General features: G+C 37.7%; 1 protein-coding gene across 12 annotated transcripts in view; it reads left to right on the top strand.

Moving 5' to 3' along the window:
• LOC106877382 (RIMS-binding protein 2) overlaps nucleotides 1-10,213 on the top strand; it is an 888,511-nt gene that overhangs the window by 548,747 nt on the left and 329,551 nt on the right. For all 12 annotated transcript variants that reach the window (XM_052976546.1, XM_052976547.1, XM_052976545.1 and 9 more), the window contains one exon: nucleotides 156-206. In XM_052976546.1, the coding sequence (XP_052832506.1) occupies nucleotides 156-206 (51 nt within the window). The remainder of the gene's footprint in view (nucleotides 1-155; nucleotides 207-10,213) is intronic.

Below are 10,213 nucleotides of genomic sequence, written 5' to 3'. Positions count from 1 at the left end.
GTTTGCTTTAAAGCTATCACAAACACTCTCACAGCGAGGGATTACTTTTATTGAAAAAGAATAAAGATGAAAAAAAGGCCGTTTTTCACTATTTTTGATTGATTAATTGGTATTCCACTTAAATATTTATATCTTTTATTTGGTTTCCTTTACAGACCAAAAATGTGATAGAACATCAACATAACGACACAATTGAAACACTAAAGGTAAAAGTTCTTTTTTTCTTGATTAATTTTTTTCTTCCAGATGCCATTAACTGGCCATTACGATACAAGATAGTGAGGAGATTTGGGGTCATATAATTGAATTGCATTTAAGCTTTGTGCAAATTTTTCATCGAGGGAGAGAGTGGAAGATGAGGTGATGAAGGATTTGTCTGTATGGTTTTTATTTAATGGGGCTGTATTTAATCTTGTTTGATAGATCTTGTTAACCCTGATTAAGTTTGCCTGGTCTAGTTCATATTTTACTCCTTTGGATTGGAATCCCTCTCGATGCAGTCTTCATTATTCGTTAGCACACCAGGCGAAATGCTTAGTAGTATTTCATCTGCCGTTACGTTCTGAGTTCAAATTCTGCCAATGCCTGTCATCCTTTCGGGGTCGATTAAACAAGTATCAGTTATGCACTGGGGTCGATGTGATTGACTCAATCCCTTCCCCCAAATGTGAAGCCTTGTGCTTCCAGCAGAAAAGATTATTTTTACTAAGGCAATGAACTGGAAGAATTGTTAACATTCCAGGCAAAATGCTTAACAGTATTTCATCTGCCTTGATGTTCTGAGTTCAAATTCCGCTGAGGTTGACTTTGCCTTTCATCCTTTAAGGTTGATAAATTAAGTACCAGTGAAATACTGGAGTCAATGTAATCAATTAGTCCCATCCCCCAAAATTTCAGGCCTTGTGCCTTTAGTAGAAAAGATTGTTATTATTAAGGCAATGAGCTGTCACGCCAGGCAGAATTGTTGGCATGCCAGGTAAAATGCTTAGCGGTATATCTTCTGTCTTTATGTTCTGAGTTCAAATCATGCTGAGATAAACTTTACCTTTCACCCTTTTCAGGTCAAAAAAGTAACACCGGGGTCAATGTAAGAGATTTATCCTCCCCTCCAAAATTGCTGGCCTTGTGCCGAAATTTGAAACCATTATTATTACAGTGTCAAGCTAGGAGAACAGTTAACACATCAGACAAAGTGCATAGTGGCATTTCTTCTAGTTTTTTACATTCTGAGTTCAAATTCTGCCAAGAATGATATTTGCTTTTCATCCTTCAGGATTGATGAACTTTTTTGTGAGGGTCTTTATTACCCTTCAATTAATAGATTTTGTGCATTGAGAATTTGATTTTACAGGTCTTATTTTACATCCTGCTTGATTCCAATGTACTTGACTCAGTGAGTGAATAGAGGAAGGAGTGGTTCAGTTGTTGACCTCCTCTCTGACAATAATACATGTTGGACTGTGTCAGCACAATATCTATAGCAGCCACAGCATACCTTGACCAGCCTTGTACTGCTACCAAGGTTGCATTGCTTCTCTGATGATGAACAACTGTCATGAACATAAAATAAATATAAAAAAAAAACGAGCTGGTTCAGTAGGTTCTATAATGGTTGCCTCATTTGGGTTTGCACCGGTGTTGGGGGTGGAGGAGGGTCCATTGTTATTCTTTGAAGCAATCAGCTGTTTTATTGTCTAAACTGACTTCAAACAGATATTCCTCTTATATCATCAAAATGCTGGACAATACCTTGATATCTCTCACTTCTATTCTCCCTCCCTCCCTCCCTCTCTCTCTCCCTCCCTCTCTCTCTCTCCCTCTCTCTCTCTCTCTGTTTTTTCCTTCTCCCATTTTTCTCCCTCTCTCTTCATTTCCATTGTCTTCCTTTCTTCTCTTCTATCTTCCCTTCTCCCTTTTTATTCAACCCCTTCACCTCTCTTTCATTCCCTTCCCTCTCTTTCTTTCTTACCCTCTTCCTCCATACATATCCCCATCCTTCCTTGTCTCCTCCTCTATCTAAAGCAGTGGTTCTTAACAGGGGCTCTTACAAGATTTTGCTGTTAAAATTTATGTGCAATAAATTGCACATAATTCTACAAGAACCAAATTATTTCAATTTATGTATACAATTCCTAATAATATTCGATTATAGAAATGCAGTAAGATTTTTCCTAAATATACACCAAATGGCTGTGGAGGGTCCAGTAGAGTAAATTGGGAATCAAAGGGGTCCATAGGGGCCAAAAATGGTTGAGAATCACTGGTCTAAAGCTTCTTTCATATCAGGATAAAGGGTAAAGACCCCATCTAGTCATAAATGACCATGAGTTTGCACCTACAGAGTTCCCCTCTGAGGTACAACCCTGGGCATGGTTGTTTATGGAAGACCAGCAGTCACCCATGCAAGCCAGCCTCCCCTCTCCATGCCACTGATGCTACCCAAGGGAAAGGCAAAGACCGATCCAGCTTGGCACCAATGATGCTGCAATTCAATTCTACAGCTGAGTGAACATGAAATAAAGTGTCTTGCTCAAGAACACAACACAGCCTGGTCTAGGAATTGAACTAACTACCTGATGATTGTGAGCCTAACACTCTAATCATTGAGTTTTGTGCCTTCACACACTATGTATATCATCACATGGTGTATATGATAAATATTATTTTGTCTGTTACTATTCTGCTTCATTGACCTCCCCGCCACATTCCTACATAATTCCAAACCGTCAATCAATTACTGTATTTCTAACTATAGATAAACAGTGTGATACATAAACAGGTCATTGGTAGATACATAAATATACATATGCATTTGCACATATATATATATATATATATATATATATATCTTATATATATATGTGTGTGTATATATGTGCATAAATCGTCTAAGAGACCATTGCTCAGGGTAAAGATGTGTATGTATGTTTGTGTTCATAGATATGTAATAGAAAAAAATGTCTTGTGCTTAGTATCATTGTAACCAACACCTCAATGTCACCACACCTGTGAATGTGTGTTTATATATGCATGTATATGTTCATATATATATATATATATATATATATATAAATAAGCACACACACGTATATATGTATGTTTATATATATATATATATATATATATATAGAGAGAGAGAGAGAGAGAGAGAGATAAAGATGTACAATGTACATATATGTTTATTAATGTATGTATGTGTTTATATATATATAAAAATGTTCTGAGCTAAGTATTATTGTGACCACCAACTCCATGCCACCATACATCACCACCACCTCACCACACTTCCTATCAACCAGAGGGTCATGGCAGCAACAGTTGTTCAACAGAATTCCTAATCTCATCATCTCACCTTCGCAACCGTATAACAGTGTTTTAAAGCATTGCAGGCAGTGGATATCAAAGGAAACAGAATCGGTGCCAGCATAAAGCAAAATCGCTTCTTCCCTATCTTTGTTTCACTCCCTTCATCCCCCCCATCTCTCTCTCTCTCTCTCTCTCTCTCTGTTTTCACATTTCTTTGCCAGCACCACACCACCACTCCAATGCCAAGGCCTGTGTAGTTGTATCAAGACAACATAACACTTCATCAGTTGATGCCAAGTCACTTACTTGAATTAGACTGGTGAAGCATAAAGGTGTGCAGGAGAAAAAATAAATTGAATAATAAACTATAAAAATAAAATGAATTGGAAGGAGAGAGAAAGAAAATATTGTTTTTCTATTGTCGAAGAGTTGCTAAAATTCTTAAATCCTAACAGAAATATTTTCCCCATAGAGTTTGGTGTGATGTAAAAAGATTTGGTGAAGAATTTTAAAAGAAAATCAGGTGTAGCTGTCATCATAATCATCATCATTTAATGTCCATTTTTCCATGCTGGCATGGGTTGGATTTTTTGACAGGAGCTGGAGAGCTGCACCAGGCTTCAATTGTCTGTTTTGGGATGGGTTCTATGGTTTGTTGCCCTTCCTACAATGCATTCCCCAGTCCAGGAATTGAAACCATCATCATAAGACCATGTGTGTAACATCCTAACTACCAGGCCACACCAGTCAGTTGGTAGAATCATCAGAATGATAGGCAAATGGTTTGTATTATTTGTTCTGGCTCATGGCATTTTGAGTTCAAATCCCACCACATTCATTTTGCCTTTCATCTTTCTGAGGTCATTTAGATATAGTACTTGTCAAATACTAGAATTAAATCAGGTTGTAAGTGGAAGCGTGTGACTTAGTGGTCAGGGTGTTGGACTCACGATTGTAAGATTGTGGTTTTGATCCCTGGACCAAGCGATACATTGTGTTCTTGAGCAATTGTTCCAGTCCACTCAGCTGTAGAAATGAGTACCACTAGTGGAGATACATCGCTTAGTGGTTAGAGTGTTGGATTCATGACTATAAGATTGTGGTTTCAATCTCTGGACCAGGTGATCCTTTGTGTTCTTAAGCAAAAACACTTCATTTCATGTTGCTCCAGTCTACTCAGCTGTAGAAATGCATTTAGCCTAGTGAGGGATGGGCTCTGCCAGGCTTTCTTGTTCTGCATGGCTGCAACACCTCAATGACCCCCCCCCCCACCAAGTTACCACATACAGTGTCTTTTCTCCAAGATACCCACTTCCATTGTTTCACAATAGAAGAACATGGTTGCCAAGGCTCTTGTGGTGCACATCACACATTGCTGTATCTAAGATCACATTATCCAATGAGTCTTTTGTTCAAGGCAGTAGGGTATGATGTGAGGAGAGATTTGCCTGCTATTTCTTGCATTTTGAATAACCACATGGAGGCTTTCAGTGTAGTTTGGCATAATCATATCCTGAAATTATTTTGTGATATAAAGTTATTTATTTTACATAAATTCATAAATTCCCAAACTTCTAAAGAATTATTTATTATAATTGTCATTAAGTAATAAAAATAAACTTTAAATTATAATTAATTATAGTTCTTCAGTTATTAAGAAAAAATTATGAATATTAATTATTAGGCATTGTGGAGGTGCATGACTTTATGGTTAAGGTGTTGGACTCTTGATCATGAGTTTGTGGTTTCCATTCCTGGACCAAGCAATGTGATGTGCCTGCAGTCCCAGTGACTGAAACAAGTAAAAGATATAAAGAAGAAGTTTACTTCTCAACCACATGGTTCTGGGTTCAGTCCCACTGCATGGCACCTTGGTCAAGTGTCTTCTACTATAGCCTTGGGCCAACCAAAGCCTTGTGAGTGGATTTGGTAGACAGAAACTGAAAGAAGTCCATCATGTGTGTGTGTGTGTGTGTGTGATCTTTGTGTCAGTGTTTGTCCCCCACCACTGCTTGACAACCAGTGTTGGTGTGTTTATGTCCCCATAACTTATTGGTTCAGCAAAAGAATAAGTACTGGGCTTACAAAAATAATTACTGCAATTGATTCATTCAACTAAATTTCTTCTAGGTGGTGCCCCAGCATGGCCATAGTCTAATGACTGAAACAAGTAAAAGATATAAATGATAGAAGATAATAGATATTGTTTATAAAAACTGATAAATAAATTCATAAAGCTAGCCTTAAAAAATCATAAATTATGCATAAATTTATATAAACCAAAAGAAATTTTTATTTTCCTTGAAAAATCATTTTATTTTCAAGACCATTTCTCTCACCCATCAAAATTTCAGTTTCTTTCTGTAATAGATCTTGTTTAGCTTTTTATGTCCCCCCCCCCTTCATGTTCTCTGAAGTGTTGATTGATTATTAATTACCTATTCTAGCTCCAGTGTTCAATATAAGAATAGCTGGCATGCATACTTCTATAATGTGATGTGTTTCCATGGTTTGGCATTGGCATTATAGATTCTTTTACCTTCTCTTTATGTCTTCAGAGATGTGTGTGCTTGTGTGAAAATATATATTTATGTTTGTATACATATATGTGTATGTATGTATGTGTGTGTATATATACATATATATATGTGTGTATGTATGTATACATACATATTGTATATATTTATGTATGTGTATCCATATATATATATATTTCTGTATGTTTAAGTATTTATATATTTGTTTATATATATATATATATATATATATATATATATATATATATATATAATGCGTATGTGCATATTTGTGTATATATGTGTATATGTATGTACATGTGTGTGTGGTGTTTGTATATGTCTGATTACGTACATGTGTATGGCATGTGTATGTGTGTGTGTGTATATATATATTTCTCTGTGTGCATGTACATATATATTTGTGTGTGTATATATATGTGTGTGTGTGTATGTGTATTTGTATGTATGTGTGTATATACATGCATACATACATACGCATTGCAATTTCCATTTATTGGTGAATAAGAATTTTAAACATTATTAGTTATCATTGTTGATAAGTGGAGATGTGAATCTTCAATCAACAATTTATTGGAGCCCCAAATTCTTATGCACACACATGCATGCACGCATGTGTGTGATTGAGTGTAGGAAGTGGGGAAAAATACTCAATGAATGTGGTAAAGTTTTTCAATTATTCATTCAAAACTGATGTTTTGAGCTGTTTTTACCCAGAACTTCTTTGTATGTACACTGCATGCATATGTGTGTGCACACATGTACATGCATACATATACACGTGTGTGTGTGCCTTTAAGAAAAATGCATCAACCTATAGGCTGAAGATACACTTCCAGTCAGTGGAATCAACTTCATCATCGTTGTCATAGTTTTAACTTCTACATTTCCATGCTTGCATGAGTTTGATAGAATTTGATAAAGCAGATTATTTTACAGCCAGTTGCCCTTCTTGTCACCAAAGACCTTCTTGTTTCCAAAGTAAGGTAATATTTCCCCATGACGAAACATGTTTTCCGTGGAAGATTGAAAACAAAGGACACTGTTTGCATTGTGGTAATAGCCATTTACAACCAGCACCTAAAGTCAAGGCTAAGAGACAGTAACAGACACACACACACACAGATATGCATTTGTGTGTGTGTGTGTGTGTAGTGAGGCATTATCAATCCAGGCAAAATACTTTACAAGCTCTCTGTTGGAACACCAGACTAATAATATTACTTAGATTAGTGAAGAACTCCAAGTAATCTTTTGGTAAGGTCCAAGGTTATGGTTCATCACAATTCTGTATCATAAACCCATGGGTGTGCTCCAGATAAGCTGGTTTTTACAGAGTGATATATAAGAAACAAGTCAAAAGTAATGGTCATTACATATAATTCCTTTATTGGAGCAAATTTGGTTTACAGCTGTTTCCAGTAGTCATTATAAGTACATTGTTGATAGGTTTTATACAATTGGTCTATTGATCAGTTGAGATAAATTGAGGTAAACCTAAGAAAATCAATGCTACTTTTGTCAGAGCCATTTCTGGAAATAACAAGCAGAGCACTTGAAGAATGGCTATTGTGTGGGGACGGTGGGGTGGGGGAGATTGGGATGTTTAAGTAGAATAGAGAGCAGGAGAAGGCAGGTTACAAGGGGGTGGGAGGAAGTAATGGGGTGATACTCAGTAGTAGTAGGAGGAGGAGAGTATTATATTGCCAAATATGGAAGAGGGACAGTCACAAACATGGGTCAGCCCCTTTACCATATTAGCATTGTATAGAGGTCAGATATTCTCTAGCCAGTGTGTTGAAATTTGATATGGGCTTTTCATGGACATGGGTCAGTCTAAGACAGTAATTTTCAGTTTTTAATCTAGCAGATTTGGGGAATAATGTCAGAGGATTGGAGTAAACTTGCAGAGTAATGTCATCATCATCATCATCATTGTCCATCCAGCCAATTGGCTGGATGGTTTGACTGGGCTGGCACCCAGGAAGACTGCACCAGGATCCAGTCTGATATGGCATGGTTTTCTATGGCTGGATGCCCTTCCTAATGCCAACCACTCCGAGAGTGTAATGGGTGCTTTTATGAGCCACCAGCATGGGTGCCATATGCAGGACACCAGTATCTGCCATGACTGTGATTTTATTTGGCCTGATGGGTCTTCTTCTCAAGCACAACATAATGCCAAAGGTCTCAGTCATTGCCTCCTTGAGGCCCAAAACTCAAAAGGAACTCAGCCACTTTGCCTCCATGAGGCCCAACCCTCAAAAAGAACTCACCCACCTCGCCTCTGTAGGCCCATTCAAAAAGAACCCAGCCACCTCACACCTGTGAGGCCCAACCCTCAAAAAGAACTCAGCCACTTTGCCCCTGTGCAGCCCAGGCGCTCACCCACTTTGCCACCATGAGGCTCAAGGTTTGAAAGAACTCAGCCACCTTACCTTCGGGAGGCCCACTCAAAAGGAACTCAGCCACCTCGCCTCCATGAGACCCAACACTCGAAAGAAACTCAGCCACTTTGCCTCCACGAGGCTGTTGAGGCAGATTTTCTACAACTTGATGCTCTTCTTGTTGCCAACCTTCACCTGTTTGCAACCTTCCCTGTGGCTTGATATATTTTCCTAAGAAACTGGACATTGTTTGTATGACTGTGACACATTCATAACCATAATCTGATATCAAAACAATGTGACATGAACACATGCATGTGTATGTGTGTGTACATGTACATGTGTGTGTGTGTATACATGTGTGTGTATAGATACTACATCTTATGATGGAAATCCTCATTGACAGAAATTTGCATTGGTTGGATCACTTACAGAGGATGGACAACAGCAGATTCTCCGCACAAATCCTTCTCTCCTAACTATTCAAGGGGTAAAAGCAACCATGGAAGACTTAGACTGAGATTCAAAGATATTGCAAAAAGTAACAAGAAGTGGAAAAGAACTGATCATGATAAATTCTTTCTGCTATAGGCACAAGGCCTGAAATTTTAAAAGAGGGATATAGTCGATTACATCGACCCCAGTACATAACTGGTACTTATTTCATCAACCCCAAAAGGATGAATGACAAAGTCGACCTTGGCGGAATTTGAACTCAGAACGTAAAAACTGACGAAATATTGCCCAGCATGCTAACGATTCTGCCAGCAAGCCCAAGTAAAAAGCCAACCAGTATGGAGAAAGCGTCTCAAGTCATGTCAAAGTGATAAACAGTTATAGTTGTGACACCTGGCTGCAGATAGATACACACCCATATTTGGTGGACTTCTTTCAGTTTCTGTCTACAAAATCCACTCCTAGGGCTTTGCTCAGGTTGGAGCTAAAGTAGGAAACATTTGCTCAAGGTGCCACAAAGTGGGCCTGAACTTGAAATCATATGGTTAGGGAATAATCTTCCTAACCACAGAGCCATGCAGGCACCTATTATATAAAACTTGTCTTTTTATAAATTCATCGCATACTTAGTTAACCATTAATCTTGCAAAAATAATCATACCTGGTCAAAAATCTTGGTGAAAGAGTTAACAGAAGACTATGAAGGAAGGTGGTTGAGCAGGGTGATGGATTGAAGGGGGAGGAACACTCTTGAAGTTGTCTGACGACTGGAGAAGATCTAAAGAGAGGGAGAGACATTACATCTCTTGCTGTGCACCTATGGTTTCCATAGGTTTTCTCTGTTGATTGATTGGTGTTATTAATACCAGGAGAACAGAAACAAAAAAATTAAAAAAACTAGGTATGAATATTGTAGCTTCCCATTTGTTTCTGAGAAAGAAATATCTTCAGCTTTCATGTAAGAAATAATTATTTTAGAGTTAAGATCTAGAGTTATTTTACTCCAAGACATCTTTTCACTGCAAGAATTATAAGTTATGTAGAGAATTAGTTTTTTTGAGTATTACTTCGGTATTTTTTTAATGTGTGTGTTTGTTTGTTTTTCGGATTTGTTTTTGTTTTGTTTTTTTTCCTTTGTTTTCTTTTTCTTCTCTTCTTTTTCCTGTCTCAGTTTTCTCACATTGCTCCATCAATGTTTCTGGTTAAATAAAGTTATGCACATTGACGGTGTCTTTTTTTTTCTTTGCCCTCCACCACCTCCTGCTGTTATCTTAATGACAACTGTGTGAATGCAAGCATGAAAATGCATGTATTTTGTGGACATCAAAGTGAGGTATAGTGGCAGGAGAGGGAGGGAGGGAGGGAGAGAACCCGACAGTGAAGGAAAAAGAGATTGGAAGGGAGGGAGAGAGAGAAGAACAGAAAGCTTCATCAAAGCAATTTTTTAATATCATTATGGAATTGTGTGTGGGGGGGATGTCTACCTCTGAGACACTGGAATGAAGAAACTTATGAAAGAGAAGGAAG

Source organism: Octopus bimaculoides, chromosome 25 (genome assembly GCF_001194135.2).
Source record: "Octopus bimaculoides isolate UCB-OBI-ISO-001 chromosome 25, ASM119413v2, whole genome shotgun sequence".
Classification (NCBI taxonomy): Eukaryota; Metazoa; Mollusca; class Cephalopoda; order Octopoda; family Octopodidae; genus Octopus; species Octopus bimaculoides.
This window is presented reverse-complemented; position numbering and strand designations above follow the sequence as displayed.